This window comes from Podarcis liolepis (genome assembly GCF_965112155.1).
Source record: "Podarcis liolepis genome assembly, chromosome: 5".
Classification (NCBI taxonomy): domain Eukaryota; kingdom Metazoa; phylum Chordata; class Lepidosauria; order Squamata; family Lacertidae; genus Podarcis; species Podarcis liolepis.
In genome coordinates this window covers 41,847,203-41,863,665 of record NC_139556.1, presented here as the reverse complement: position 1 = coordinate 41,863,665, position 16,463 = coordinate 41,847,203, and the positions used below count along the sequence as shown (strand labels likewise).

Here is a 16,463-nt window from a genome sequence, read left to right as displayed (position 1 = left end):
TGGCCATGCTTATTAAGGCTCATGGTAGTTTTAGTTCAGCAACATCTGGAGAACCCTAGGTTTCCCATTCCTGATACACATAGTCACTACATATCGTAGCACAACCCATATCTCAAGTTGTGTTTGACCTCACAACTGAATTGGGACACTAGCAATTTATTTACTACTACAATTTATTTACAATTTAAAACAGAGATCCTGCACAAGAACAGGAGCCCCCCCCCCACTTCATCCTCATGGAGGGCAATGAGAAGAACAATTGGAAGAGGGATGTTAGTCACTTATCCTCACTATCCCCTCTCTCACATTTACTTAACTTGGAAAAAGAACACACGGAGTGGGATTAGATTGCATCTGTAGTCAGGGCAGAGGCTGGAAGAGGAACAAATCACTGGTAAAGCACTCATAGCAAGATATACTTTATGTCAATGGAACATTATTGCTTGGGCTCATATAATTCTGAAACAGTTTTGACTTTATAGTCACTGACTTGGGGACAGGCTTATCCATAAGAAATCAATTTAGTCTTATAGCCAGAATACAGGATTTAGGTTGATGCTCTAAGAACTAGTAATTCCTGAAATGCTCACTAGACCAGTTAAATGCAGCTGCTTTCAATTGTGCTTTTATGTCATTGTTGTGGAGTAGTCAAATACTTTGCACTATGCCTTTTTTTCTCCCCCTTCCCTCCTACCAGCTTGCAGATGCTGTAGTTGAGATTGCCAGCAATATAATGCTGGTAAATGACCATGTATTATGGATGGCACAAAAGGAGGATAAAGCTTGTACCAGGATTGTACAGTGTGTGGAACATATTGCAAATCAAACTCTGACCAGTAATACACAGGTCATATCAAAGGTATTTCTTGAGATTTATTTGTGGCTTTTTGATATGGAAAAGGTGGGAGTAGGAGGGAGAAGCAGAGAGGGATGGGGGGGGGGGAGATCTGGGTATGCATTCAGCATTGGTTTATATCTCAACTGATTTTGTAGCACCCAGTGCATTTGTCTTATGAGCTCGTGTTCATCATCAGGACCTAGAAATGACTCAGTAATAATTATTAGTACTTACTCCCTTTTTTTTTACCACTACCACCACGGTGTGACCGATAATCTATATTAGATAAATGATTGATCCATATTTTTTGGGCTGTCGCAACACACAGCTTTAGAACTTAATAGTAGTAGTAATCATATTCTGAGTTACGTAGAGAAAGAAGGAGTCTGACACCACCAACCAAGAGTAATTACTGTGGGATTAGTTATTTCTGCTGAGAGTAATATACAGTGGTACCTCTAGTTATGAACTTAATTCATTCTGGAGGTCCGTTCTTAACCTGAAACTCTTCTTAACTAGAGACGTGCTTTCACTAATGGGGCCTCTTGCTGCCACTGCACCGCCAGTACACAATTTCCGTTCTCATCCTGGGGCAAAGTTCTCAACTCGAGGTAACTCTTCCAGGTTAGCGGAGTTTGTAACCTGAAGCGGTTGTAACTTGAGGCATTTGTAACTTGAGGTACCACTGTACTTTAAAGTAGAGGTAGAATAGGGCTAGACTTCAAGTTTGTCACATATACTTTGATTTTTGATTTTATTTTTTTACTAAAACCCTAAGATCTACAATCGAGCCAGGTGCAAAAGGCATAACCATTTTTTAAAAACAAAACAAAACACAGGGTACCTCTGAGCATATTCTGAACCTAGGAATGTGTTTCCAGTGCCAGAACTTAACTGACTTCACAGTCCTTTCACACAGAAACTACTACTGACTACCTTTCTTCATTTAAATAGCCTAATTTAAGCGAGAAGAGTAGTTTTGTTGCTGCTGCTGCTGTTAAACAATTTAGAGTCACAAACCTTTGCAAGTCTACTGCAAATCACCCAGAAAACGAACAGTAGGTTTGCTTTCTGCCCACTCCTGCCTTTAACCAGTTGTTTTAAACCAGTGGTTCCCAATTTGTAGTCTGCAGACTCCAGGGGTCTGTGATACATACCCAGCAACTGTCCAGGACATCCCATTTTGCAGGGCACCCAAAAACATGCAAGTCATTAGACCCACACAGGAGTGGCTTGATTTTGTGCTGGGACATGATGGAGGATATGGTGACACCATTCACATAACAAGAACTACCACTGAGATATCAACATTTTCAAAAGTAGGGAGTCCGTGGCTTGGCTTTTGGAAAACAGGGGGTCTGCAGTACCTAGCTATTTGGGAACCACTGATCTAAACTAATAGTTTGCCCTTTTTACTGTTTTTGAATTATTAGAACACACTTTCCCCTAATAAGATGAATCAAATAATAAAGTGATAGTTCAAAATAAAAGCCTTCCAAACCTCAGTTTCTGTTAGAACAGAAAGCATTTCTTGGATTGCATTGCTTAGGAGAACCATACTTAGGATTTCTAGCTAGTTGCATACGTCAGAATAGTAGTAAAGACATAACTGATGCCATATGGCCGTAGCAGAGGATCCATAATCAGATTTAGTTTTGCATTTAGAAGTCAGTTCTTATCTCTGACTACCATGTTTCATGTTACAGCAGCAGATGTTCAGCGAGACTTGACGATAACATGCAAAAACAAATTCTGATCTAGAAGACGTCCTTTGGATGCCAATATATGAAACAACGAATTGGAAACCTAGATAGTTTATCTATTGGAGTCTGCCTTTCACACATCAAAGGAAAGGAAAAACAGGAGTCCTTAGAGCACCTTTCCTGAATGAGCTTCCTATAGTTTGTGCTGTGCTTTTCACATAATAGGGAAGGGCATGTCAATCTCTGACTTTTGTCTTCTGGGTTTCTAAGGGTTTTCCTGTTGTTATTCTGTCTCTCGCAGCTACAGTAAACCTACCATTAAAATTATGGACTGGTCATTTCTTCGTCAGAGGGCAAACGGGCAAATTTAGCAGGGGATGAAATACTTTGCCCCCTCACTGTGCATACTGAACAAGAAGTAGCGAGGATACCTAAAATTAGTGGAATGTCTTCAAGTGGTCAGCAACCTCTTAAAAAGTCTACATTTTGTCATCCAATCTAGTTGAAACAAGAACCTTCTCCTTTAGCTCTGCTAGCTGATGCTTGTGATGTGGCTGGCCTGTGATCATTATTGTGGTCTTCTAAAATCACATGGTTCTGTTCTGTCACCTTCTCTTCCCAAGATATCTCTCTTATCCTTGATGATAAGATGATCCTTGGCTTTTGTACTGTGATATACTTCATTGATGCCGGGAGTACCTGGCTGTATCTCTGCTATTTGGAAGGCTCTCTATTATCTGGAAAATCTGCCCTACTGGGAACTATTGGCACAGCTGATTCACCTTTCATTCCCCTTTCATATTTGCACTTGTTTTTGAAGTCAGTAAATAATTTTCTTTCCTGCTGCAATGTGTGTCCAGCCAGAACCAACGCACAAAAAATGGAACAGAGGCACCTTAATGTTGCTTGATGTTGTATATGTAGTATGCATATATGGCGTAGTTATCCAGAAGCTGATGTTGGTATGGCAGTAAATGTTTTTAGATGTCAAGTACCACAGGTCATTTTTCTTCTTGTTGTTTAAGGGTATCTATCTCCCTTTGCGGACAATTAGGCAGACTGCTTCTTTGTCTTGATCCTACTTAGCCATTCTTTATGTTCTCCCCCCCCCTTTCTGTAGGCAAATTAGCGTACAGTCAACTTCAACTTGTAAATAAAGCTGTAGACTTCTCTGTGTAGTCTCGTACAATACCAAACAACTGCTGTTCCTTTTGGAGGCTAGCCAGCAGCAATTAAGCAAACTGCATCACTGAGACTGTGCTAGCCTCCGTTTCTCTCTTAATATGAAAAGACCATATCTTCTTGAAGATGTAAATGATTCCAGCTAATGAAACTGAAAATATTTTTTTGACCAGTCCTGTCACTTCACCTCCTCTGTCACCGTTAATCGGTACTTTACATCATGGAGCACTAAGAAATGTGTCTTGATTCAGTGAGACCATCCATTTGGCTGTAGATGCTCTAGAGAAACTTGAACTATTCCTTCCTTGACCACATTTAGTTGCCATAGTAATATGATATGAATTATTACTGCCATAGCACTGCGAGAAAAAAATTGGCAATCTGAATTCCTGCACATTTCCCATTCATTTCAAAGGTGGTGAGCATCTGACCGTAGGAATCTTGTTGAAACAAACAACTAATGACTGTTAAAATACAATTACTCCAGTTAATATCATTCTTCTCTGTAAAGATAAAATTTAAGAAATGTGTTAGGTCCTTGTACATTTAAAAAAGAAGATCCTTGTACGTTTTTAAAAATTAAAAATAGTGTTGCAAGCCTACAAGCTATGTAACTTTATGGGTGCACATGAATGGTGTTTCGTGATGCATTATGTATGTGTGTTTGTGTGTATAGTACAGCATATGCAAATACGTAATGTAGATTTTATATAAGTTATTGCCTGTAAAAATATGTTAAAACTACACCAGCTCTTCAAATTTGTTTTGACAGGTTTCTCTTAATATTGCTCTGGAGGCCTTTATGATCAAGCCATCTAGCTTCATGGGGATGACTTGCACTGCCTTCCAGAAAATATCTGCAGATCCAGACAGGTCACTGAGCCGCAACACAGGGAACAGGGAGACAGACCAACGTTTGAATTTTAAGTGCAATGCTGGCAGTCATAGTGCCTCTGTGGTTAATTTCTCTCCAATGGTAAGTGGTATAACCAAAGAATACACTGAATTTATACATAAAATAGTTTGCATTTTGCACTGAAAGCAGCATTTGGAGCAATGAGGATAAGTGATCTGAAATGATGAATTGAACTTCCTTCTGGTTTTGCAAGTGCATTGGCAATATTTCTTACAGAACTGTGTGCGTTGATTTAAGGACACACCCCTAATACTTGATGTTGAATCCTAAATGTTGCATTGGTTGAATGGCGAGAACAATGAAAATAGTGTGAAAGCATGTGGGACTTTTTGTGGTATGAAAGTAAACTGGACTGAAATGCCATCAAACCTATGGCCTCCAGCAAAAATAGTTGCAGGCATTCTGATCCTGGCCCAGGGACAAGGTGGACCAAAGCTGATTAAATCCATCTAAGTCTAATTTATGGAGTAAATGTATGGTTTACTCAGGGTTCACTGGATCTATTAGTAGTAGTAATATTGAATAAATATATAAATCACATTTTGCTTTTGTCTCAAGTTTATGATTTTGCCAAAGGATGTAGGTATATATTGAATGTATGTAGGAATCGGGATTATCTTCCCTTTACTAGAAAGCAGAAGTATATAAAAGCATCCAGATATTGAAAAAGAGTTGCTAGTTGTGAGAGGATTTGCTGCTGTTTGTTCAGCTGTGATTAGGAATTGTTTTATGTAATTTCCTGTTTGTTATGTACTGTTTCCTTAATGATGTATATTGAATGTTTATATGAGGCACTTTGAAAAAATTGCAAAGGGGGGTCCATCATATGTTCAGATGATTTGAGCAATGCTAGACAAGTGACAAAGAAATATTAAACCATGTTTGGAAAGGCACTTCTATTTTATGAAATGTCGCGAATAATATTAGCAGTTCTGTTACTATCTATCTATCTATCTATCTATCTATCTATCTATCTATCTATGGGGCCTGAAATAATCTAAGAAAGCAAACAGACATGAGTTCCTTAGTGGGATGTATTATTTGTATTGAATAATGAAGCAGAACAATTAGATTCTGATCCAGTGCTAAATAGAATTTTGCATTTGGTTGAGCATGTTATTGAATTTAGAGTGTTCCAAGTTGACGTTCTTGTTATCCTTGAACGGAATCTTATTTTAATAGGCTTAGTTTTTGAAGTTTTGAAGTATTGTGTGTATTATAGAACATTTCCCAAGCAAATGTTGAAAAGCTGGTTCTGGAACTCCTCAAAATCTTTAAATGTGGTCATCCCTCCTTTACCCTTCTGTGCTTTTCAGTTTCTGAGAGAAATGTGGCGCCCGTTGTTTCAGTGATTACTTTTTAAAAACCCATCTGAAAAGCCACATCTCAGCATTGCGGGATGTGCCATAATAGAACAGCTCTTAACAAGTGAAATACTGAATATATTTTCTGTAATCTTTTAGAAAGTATTCAAAATGGTCCTGTTTTTGAGGAGGATGGATTCTATCCTATCCTTCATACTGATGTTTCTTCATGCTAGTTCAGTTGAATGCAATCTTGGATTAAGATTTTATTTTAATCAACCCTGTGGCACAATGGGCCAATACATCTGGCTGTTTAACCAGGAGGTTGGAGGCTAGAGCCCACACAGAGATGGCTTTGGGCAGGATTTGTGCAATGCAAGGGGTTGGACTAGATGACCCTCAGGGTCCCTTCCAATTCTCCAATTCTGTGATTCACTCCATACCTCCCAGGGTTATTGTGGGGATTAGATGAAGGGGGGGGGGAACCATGTACATCACCTTGAGGAAAAGGTGGGATGTAAATGAAAAGGGGGGGGGGGGGAGGAAATGTATTTAAAAAGCAAGCCAACCCCCATGCATGTTAAAAACAAGGAAACATTTTATGTCAGGTGCTGTAGGCCCTACTTGGCTTTAGGCAAAGGCAGTGAGGATGGAGGCCCAGTAACTTGGCTGAGCACACAGCACTCTAGTTTGGAGGCGGCACTGCAGTCTCTTCCCCATTATACCAGTATCCTTCATTCTCATGTTGCTGTTGCAGGAGGAAATCTTCCCATTTTAGGAGATTGTCCATGTGCCACGTTAAATGGTTTCACTGGTGCCAGGGACTACAGGAGTAAAACAGAGAGAAGGTGGGGATGATCTAGTGCTGTGTTGGATGTTCTTTCCACTTTTCTCTCTGCTACGACCTTGTTCTTCAAGCAAGCCACAGAAGCCAATGCCAACCAGCCAGCCAGGGAATTGTGCCATCTCATTTCTAAGTGCTGTTGTGTGTTGTAACCAGAGCAAAACATTTGTTCATATTTTTCAGGTACAGAAAATTAACATTTTCTCCAAATATGTTTGCTTGCCAAGTACTGATGCCTCTTTCTTTTTCTTATGACAAAGCAAAAATGGAAAACAAGTGATTAGATTCCCTTCCTACCCAAGACCATGCCAGGCATCTTATCTTAACCTATGGCAGAACATTTTGTTTGAATAAAAACTTGGCAGTATATCGCTATATAAAGAGCTTTAGCAAAGTTTAATCTTTTCTTCCGTGTTTTTGCCCATGTTTGTTGAAAACGTCCAAGCCAATTTTTTGGCCAGGCTTGGATTGTCATGACTTGTTTCAGTGAACTAAATATTTTGCAGGTGAATTTTTCAGAAAAGTACAACAGAAAGCCCTTTTTTTGGTTCCATAATTGAAAAGGTAAAGTTTAATTCAGAATATTCAGTTAAACTGGAATCCATGTTATGCCTTGCTGCTATAGCAGGTCTTCTTAAAGTACGTGAAACAGTTATGTTTGCATAATTTCATAATTCATTGATTTTCTAACTGTTCTCATGGGGGGGGGGGGGCGACGACGACAAGACAGTTGCCTGCATCCATTTATCTCAAAGTCACCACACATGCAAAATTAGTTTTATCAAAATACCGAATTAGTAAAATCTTTATTATTTTCTTATCATAAAACCAAAACCAAAGGAACACTAAAGCTGCATAAAAAGAAAATGAAAAGTGGCAGAAAGGGCAAATGTTTGTTTCAGTAACAAAGTATTCCTTTTGTTGGTGATCCGTGTGAAAGCTCTGAGCTACATTTATTGAAAAACAGAAACAAAAACTTTTACACAATAGTTTCCCATTGTGGGGGAGATGATTCTGACATTGTTATATGTTTCTTGGATGACTTCTTCAACTAAATACCTGCAGGTGGCAATGGCTGCTTATCTGGTTCCAGGGTGGGTGGCAGTTGTGGCCCATCACAGGCTTCCTCCGATTTCCCCAGAGCTGATAAAATGTCTCTTTTGCAGCTGCCCTTTAGATCCATCCCTGGCCGGCTGCTATGGATGGTGGGATATTCTGCCTAAACCATAAAATTTGAACTGCCCAATCAGGGGCAGGCAGGTGGGCGGAGCCAGGGCAGCAGTCTGGAGTGTGGGATTCTTCACACTGGTCTATAAGTTAATGATGAGGCTGCCACTTTGCTGAAGCTAAGCAGGTGTGGGGGTGGGCAGTGTCCGGATGGAAAACCCCCTGGAAACTGCCACCCTTAGTCCTGAAGCCATCATGAGGAAAGCGTGCTTAACCCCAAACCTTGTTCCCACTTTATAAGCCATGTTTTATGAAGCCTCAAATGATTATCCAAGCCAGGAAACAGATTGTATGCAAAATTTGCTACTTACAAGGTACTCTATGAAGGAATTTGCCCAGGCAGGCACATTATGTGACCCATGAGAGCAGCCAAATAACCAGACCGTGCAACGGTGGTGGGATAAAATCAGGCTAAATCTTATTGACAGCAGCAGGCAAGGCAAGGGTTGGCATGGCATTGGGTCCCAAGGATCAGTTCATCATTCCACAAGCCCTGTGTTGATGGAATGGATCCGCTGGGTTTGGATCTCTTCAAACCTGTATGATGGGAGTTGGCCAGTGTTGAACCTTGCCATGGTGCAAGCCAAGCAAGAAGAGAAGAAGAAGAGTTTGGATTTGATATCCCGCTTTATCACTACCCGAAGGAGTCTCAAAGCAGCTAACATTCTCCTTTCCCTTCCTCCCCCACAACAAACACTCTGTGAGGTGAGTGGGGCTGAGAGACTTCAAAGAAGTGTGACTAGCCCAAGGTCACCCAGCAGCTGCATGTGGAGGAGCGGGGACGCGAACCCGGTTCCCCAGATTACAAGTCCACCCCTCTTAACCACTACACCACACTAGCAAGCAAGTTCTCACTGGGGTATCAGGGTGCAGATTCCAACCAGGTAAATACCAAACCGACACTTGGATTTGCCATGGTCAATCTTCCCCTCAGGCTCCTTATGGACCATCCCCCAATACTATGTTGATCCTGACCAATGTCATTTCTGATCTCACACGAAGAATGTTATTCCGCCTAACAAAGAAAAGCCATAATTTCACTGAGGAAAAAGCAGAAAAACCCCAATGAAGTGCCAATCAGGTTGAGAAGAAGGGGGAATCATTTCCAGCCCTGTAAACCAGCGACCCACATTGCTCAGTGAAGGTTCTAACCCGAGGGTGGGCAGGCAGGAAGCTTTCATAGCAAACTGGCTGTGAGCTCTAGAGGAAGCAACCTTATATAGGTTTTCCCCTCCCCTCAGCAGCAAGGGCTCATGGGGCAGCTTTTTCTCATGAGCCCATCACTCAGAGAAGATACTGGGCAAAACCTTGCCCACTATTTTGCTGCAGTCTATGGGCCCAGCACCGCGGGGCAAAAGCGTCCCGTGCTTATTGGGCACAGAATGGCTCTAAAAGGGATAAATCTTTATTCCAGAGCACATTTTTAAAGCAGCATATGCAACATTACCATCAGACCCACACTATGCCACATTTTGGGACATAAATATATGTCCCGTGAGTTTTCTGAGAACACATTCAGCAGGCTAAATTAGCACCAGTATTTTATATGCTCAGGTATCATAACAGTTGACAGATGAATGAAGCTGAGCAAAAAATGAAATGACTGAAGTGTATTTTATTATACTCTAAAATATTAGAACTGTTAGTGACTTCTGAGCAAACCAGTATAACCCAAGTTATTTCTTGCCATTCCCTGTGCCAACAGTCTTAGATCTTTCTACTTATTCCTCTGTAACAGCTCCCTTGTGCAATATTGAAACAATGGTATAGTGTAATCTATTGGTAAAATACTGCTGTGAAGACAAACACGCACACATACACACAGTAATTCGGTAAACATTGTGCGTGCAGGATCAGGGCCTGTGCTGTGACCTAGTCTGCTCCTTGAAGGTAGAAAGGATTTCTAGGCTTAGGTTTTGATATTCTTCTTTTTGGTTAGGGTGGATCCTTAACTCTCAACCTCTTTTTAAGCTCCAGGTACAACTAGTGTACATTTGAAAACCTTTCCTACTTGATAATACGAAGACATAAATCACAGAAACAATGCATTGGTGGTTAAGTTGTCTGGCATAGTTAGTTATTTATTCTAGACTTATTTTACCTTGCAAGTGTAGTAGGCTGTACCAATATTGGATGTGTAAGACAGAGCAGAGTGCAGTGCAGTTTTCATTTCTACACAATTGCACATATGGATCTTTGGATTATGGCCTAGAATTTCTATGACTGTATCCATTAGAGAGAAGGCCTTACTTACAGTCTTATTTTCAGGCTGGCTTGATATTCAAACTTTAAAACAGTGTATTGACTTTTTATGATTCAAAATTAAAGTGCAACGCTGGTTCTCAGCTGCCACGTTAATTAAGTCATGCCCCTATTTTGTCCTTAAACATTCAAGTAGCAATAAAATAAAATTCAAAAATAATATAAACATGTAGGTATGCATAGTACTGTTTTTAAAGGGTTTGATCCTAATAATCATGAGACCATTTCTCCTCCCATGGAATAGTAGTAGTAGTAGTAGTAGTAGTAGTAGTAGTAGTAATAATAATAATAATAATAATAATAATAATAATAATAATACCACGCCCATCTGGCTGGGTTTCCCCTGTCACTCTGGGTGGTTGCCAACAGAACATTAAAAACATGACAAAAGATCAAACATTAAAAACTTCCCTAACCAGGACTAAACTAGGCTTCCTAACTTCTCTTTACTCTGCATTTTTAAAAAAGCTCATATTGACCATCAGGTTGTGGGCTCACAGGAAAGTTGTGGGGTATGGCTGCAAGATTGCAGGTGAAAGGGAAATCATTAAAAAGTGTGGATCCCCCTTTCTCGAGCAGAAGCACCTTTTTGCTTGCACTAGATGTTGTTGGATCCCAGCCATATTCTTATCAATGTTCTGTAGGGTTCTGCTTTGTGCTTTCTGCATAAATTTATAAAACCAGTTCAGCTTGAAACATTCACTATAAAGACATCTCTTGTAATGCAGCTTGACAAATCAAAAGCACATTCTCACAGTGGAAAAAGAAACCATTAATAGCAATAGAACTGAAAACTCAAAAAAAGAAAGAAAAAAGAGGAATGTATGCATTTCATGGCTTTAATTTTAACTACTGTGAGATACATGGTCTGGAAGAATAGGCCGTGCTTGGCTTTTAAAGAATTCATGTGATGGTTCACTCACCTTGGTCTGATATGGCCTATCAAAAGAAAAGACTTTTCCTTTCCCACTCACGATGAGACCTGCCTGGAATTATGTCCAGTATTTCATTCCTTACATATTTATTGTTGTTTACTCATTTAGTTGTGTACGACTCGTTGTGACCCCATGGACCAGAGCATGCCAGGCACTCCTGTCTTCCACTGCCTCCCGCAGTTTGGTCAAACTCATGCTGGTAGCTTCAAGAACATTGTCCAACCATCTCGTCCTCTGTCGTCCCCTTCTCCTTGTGCCCTCCATCTTTCCCAACATCAGGGTCTTTTCCAGGGAGTCTTCTCTTATCATGAGGTGGCCAAAGTATTGGAGCCTCAGCTTCAGGATCTGTCCTTCCAGTGAGCACTCAGGGCTGATTTCCTTAAGAATGGTTAGGTTTTATCTTCTTGCAGTCCATGGGACTCTCAAGAGTCTCCTCCAGCACCATAATTCAAAAGCATCAATTCTTCGGCGATCAGCCTTCTTTATGGTGCAGCTCTCACTTCCATACATCACTACTGGGAAAACCATAGCTTTAACTATACGGACCTTTGTTGGCAAGGTGATGTCTCTGCTTTTTAAGATGCTGTCTAAGTTTGTCATTGCTTTTCTCCCAGGAAGCAGGTGTCTTTTAATTTCGTGACTGCTGTCACCATCTGCAGTGATCATGGAGCCCAAGAAAGTGAAATCTCTCACTGCCTCCATTTCTTCCCCTTCTATTTGCCAGGAGGTGGTGGGCCCAGTGGCCATGATCTTCGTTTTTTTTGATGTTGAGCTTCAAACCATATTTTGCGCTCTCCTCTTTCACCCTCATTAAAAGGTTCTTTAATTCCTCCTCACTTTCTGCCATCAAGGTTGTGTCATCTGCATATCTGAGGTTGTTGATATTACTTCCGGCAATCTTAATTCTGGCTTGGGATTCATCCAGCCCAGCCTTTCGCATGATGAATTCTGCATATAAGTTAAATAAGCAGGGAGACAATATACAGCCTTGTCATACTCCTTTCCCAATTTTGAACCAATCAGTTGTTCCATATCCAGTTCTAACTGTAGCTTCTTGTCCCACATAGAGATTTCCTTACATATACCAGAGCAGTAAATTTAAAGGACCCCTGGATGGTTAAGTCCAGTCAAAGGCAATTATGGGGTGGGGTGCTCATCTCACATTTCTGGCCGAGGGAGCTTGTGTGTGTCCCCAGACATCTTTCTCGTTCATGCAATGCATCTGGGATGACTAAGCCACTACTGGCGCACGGAGGACCATGATGAGTGCCAGAGCACATGGAAACACTATTTACCTTCCTGCCGCAGCGGTACCTATTTATCTACTTGCTCTGGCGTGCTTTTGAATTGCATAGTACAAATATTCAAACGCTGATGCTAAATTTATATTTCATCTATAAATGTGATGAGCAGGAAAGGCACATTTTTAAAGTTCTTAAGTTCCAAAATCCAACTGGACAGTACGTTTTGGTTGGTTCTAATAAAGTTAACAAAATGTTATGCAGTTCAATTGTCTGGTATCTTCTCCTACACTGGCTTTGCTTAACATTCTTTAGGGACACAAGGAAGCCTCCATAATAGTTGGCTATGGAACTTTTCAACCAGTTTTAGTAGGCTATGGTTTTGCTGCAATTCAGCCGTTCATTCATACTAAGTTTAACTTTGGGACAGCTCAGTAATAACATTGACTCTGCAAAAATATGTAGACTTCTCTCCTTTCGTACACATGCTTTTTTTTGACATATCATTACCTCAGACCTCAGAACTATTGTCTATTTTTTTATATATATCCCTAGTTAGAAGCCATGTATATATCATACATATTCTGAACTTAGAAATATCAGTACGGTGTTACGTTGAAGGAAAATTATTTAATCTTTTCAGGCTGATATATTTCCTTCAAGCTTGTAGCCACGCGCAAATGTTTTCTAGTATTGAGCTGACCTACGCAAATGATATTAGTATTGATTTTATCTCTCAGTAGTAATCACATGTCTAATAATAACAGACAGAGATTTTGTGGAGACACAGGCACCTTGCCTCGTTTCATTGTATTTGTCTCTCTCCGCTTAGATGTTTGCTTTATATATTGGAACAAGACCTTATCATGGGTGACTGTATGACATTATAGAAAACAATATAGAGGTATCAAGGCCAGCTCTGCCTTTGCATCAGTGACAAAATTCTTATTAATGTTGAGGATGCAACAGTATGTCTGTCAATCACATAGGTGCTGCACTGCTATAATGCTGCAAAATATATCATGTTTACAAGGTCTAAGGGTACTGTAATCCCACTTATGTCCATAGTGATCTCTTTCTCTGGTGCCTAGTTATGGTCACCTGCGGCTTTACAAACTCTGCACAGTTTGCAGTTAAGCAAGAATGGTGGCGTTCTCCACCCACTTTATATTTGTTAGTGGATATACAAGCTGCTGTACTATCAAAGAAAGAGCCAGAAAGCATGAACTAGAATAAAGGTTTTTTTGCAGCTTGTTGTATTTAACAAACCTCCATAACTCATGAATGATAACTGCAGTACTATTTTTCCACACTAATGAAACGAGGCATGTTGAACCATGAAGTGTCAGTGAGATGTCAACAGATGGGAGCCAACACACTTCTTAAAATTAAATACATTTTTAAAAGTGATGAACTAGTGTTCAGATTTCACTGCAGAGTGCATTGGTTTTTTTGCAGTCAAGTAATGAGCCTATGAAAATACGGGAGAAACTGTGGCCGCTGTGTCATATTTGTATTCTGCACTGTAGTGTGCAACTATCTTATTTATAAATTCACACACACGGGATAGGCAATGATCTGCCTAAAGAAGTCACTTCACTGAAATGATGTAATGCACTCCAAAATTGCTTTGCATTCTAAATAAGCAAAGCTCTTTTCATCAATTTTCGCTTTATTCATTGGTAGTATATTCAGCCCTGCAGCAGAACTTTTTGTGCCTGTGTCAGGGGATTCACTTGATGCAAAGTGCATTACTCTGTTGTGGCATGCACAGTTCCTTGGAGTAATTACTATAACCACACCATCCTTCAAATAATTCCATTCATATCTCTGTTTGCTTGAGGTTAGACCAGTGGTTCCCCATTTGCTAACTGCTGCAGACCCCCTGTTTTTCAAAACACAACCCTTGGAGCCCCTACTTTTGAAAAATTTGATATCTCTTTTGTATACATCAACAGTTATATTGATACCTCTACTGTTGTTTTTGTTATGTGAATTATGCCATGGACCCCCTGGGTGGGTTACGCAGAGCTCCTTGGATTCACAGACCACCAGCTGGGTACCACTGGGTTAGACCATAGCCCAGCCTTCTAAAAAGGCTGCTGCTTAGTACAAAGAGGTAATTGAGGGTATTCAGTTCTGCTTTCCATTCTCATCCAGCTACTTGATGCAAAATAGCATGACCTCTAGTAACTATCAAATCATGCTGGTCAATGAAAAAGAACGACAGACTTCCTACTTAATGTACAGTGTAATCATATACATGTTTACTCAAAACCAAGCCCTACTTTATTCAATGGGGCTTATTCCCAAGTAAGCAGGAATAGGATTTCAACCTTATTTATTTATTTTGGAGTTGATATCCTTCCACACTGTAAAAGCCTCAGGGCAATTCTTAACATAATATAAGCAACCAATAAAACACATTTTGAAACTCAGTATCCAGATACATCAAAACTAAAAACACCAATCTCTTCGGAACTTCATGGGCTTTAATATATTTCACATGATGGACTTACTCTAAATTTTAAAGTTAAGTTACAAAATTTTAAATTTTAGAAAGTGATTTTAGTTTTAGTTTTTTTAGAAATTTTAAAAAATCTTTTAAAAATGTATTGATTATTTAATATTTCTAAGAGCTACCTGAAAAATTTCTTCTTGGGATCTCAATGGGATCACACACACACACACACACACACACACACACATACACACAGTGTACATACATGTCTGCCTTAGTGGATTCTATTTAGGATAAATGGGTCTTCTTGGAGTAAAATATAACAGAATAAACAAGACTTCAACTATAATATCAGTTGCTTTGGGCATTTCTTTAGAAAGGTATTCAATTAAAAAGTGTCTGAGAAACTAGTCAGGGTTTTCTTTTAAAAATGTGTTCCAAAGGAGTGCGATCTTGCTATCACATGATAGAATTAATGCTTTGAAAGAACTCTTGTTAGTACTTCATTTCATGAAGTACAACAAAATGCATATTAAACAAAATTGGATGATATGAAGTAAAGAAGTTGGATCACTTGATATGGAACGACCCATTTAAGGGTTTGCATCCTGTGCTAGTTCCACTCAGACCAGACCCACTGAAGATTATGGACGTGTGTAACTTAGATCTAATAATATCAATGGGTCTGCTCTGAGTAGGGCTTAGTTAGATGCAACCCAGTGAATCTGACAATTTAATAGAGGATTGTGAAATCCCAGCTTTTATGTACACCACCCTGATTTACCTCTTTAAAAGTCGCAGAGTGTACTTTTCATATACAATGCCACATTGATTTCATAAAACTTGTTACGATATTCTTAATCCATTGATTTTGCTGTCTCTTCGTAATTCAAAATATTGTGTTAAGACTTGTATCATTTGTGCTAATGTAAAAGCTGCTTGCAAGATTTCCCCAAATGCATTATCCAGGTGATTTATTTATCATGAGGCAAGAAAGCTAAATTGCAAAACTCCTTCATGTGCAATGTGATGGTAAATAATAGCCCATATTCTAATTAAGAAAAATTTGATAATAAACATGCTGACATTGTAACAGTTAATAATGCAGTAGATTAGCTTTTAGAACATGCATTTTGAGTAAAATTAATGGTATCTATTGTAATATTGCAAAAACAGGATCAATAGTAATGCAAGAGCCTTCAGATAACTCTCTCTGATTGAAAGTTTTCCCAGGGCAAGGATTTAAGTTGCAAAATGAATATGCAGGTTCACAACCAAATTTTAGATGCCATTCAGCTCCTTTGTATGCTGATGAGCTGATGGAAAGAAATGATTGGGCCATTGACTGAAGACCAAATCTCTCTTACACACACACACACACACACACACACACACACACACACACACACACACAATTTGATATATCTGCACCGCATATTGAGAAATGGCTCCTTTTTAATGGAGGGGGGCATCTCTTTATTTTGCTTAATGCTGAAAATGTAAAATAGTGGTACCCTATAACAACTGCTGCAGGTAAAACAAAGGCTAGG

At 39.6% G+C, this 16,463-nt stretch overlaps 1 protein-coding gene across 2 annotated transcripts in view; it reads left to right on the top strand.

The window, feature by feature from the left end:
* ADGRA1 (adhesion G protein-coupled receptor A1) overlaps window positions 1-16,463 on the top strand; it is a 313,690-nt gene that overhangs the window by 155,127 nt on the left and 142,100 nt on the right. For both annotated transcript variants that reach the window (XM_083505930.1, XM_083505931.1), the window contains 2 exons: window positions 698-859; window positions 4,496-4,699. In XM_083505930.1, coding sequence (XP_083362056.1) covers window positions 698-859; window positions 4,496-4,699 — 366 coding nt within the window. The remainder of the gene's footprint in view (window positions 1-697; window positions 860-4,495; window positions 4,700-16,463) is intronic.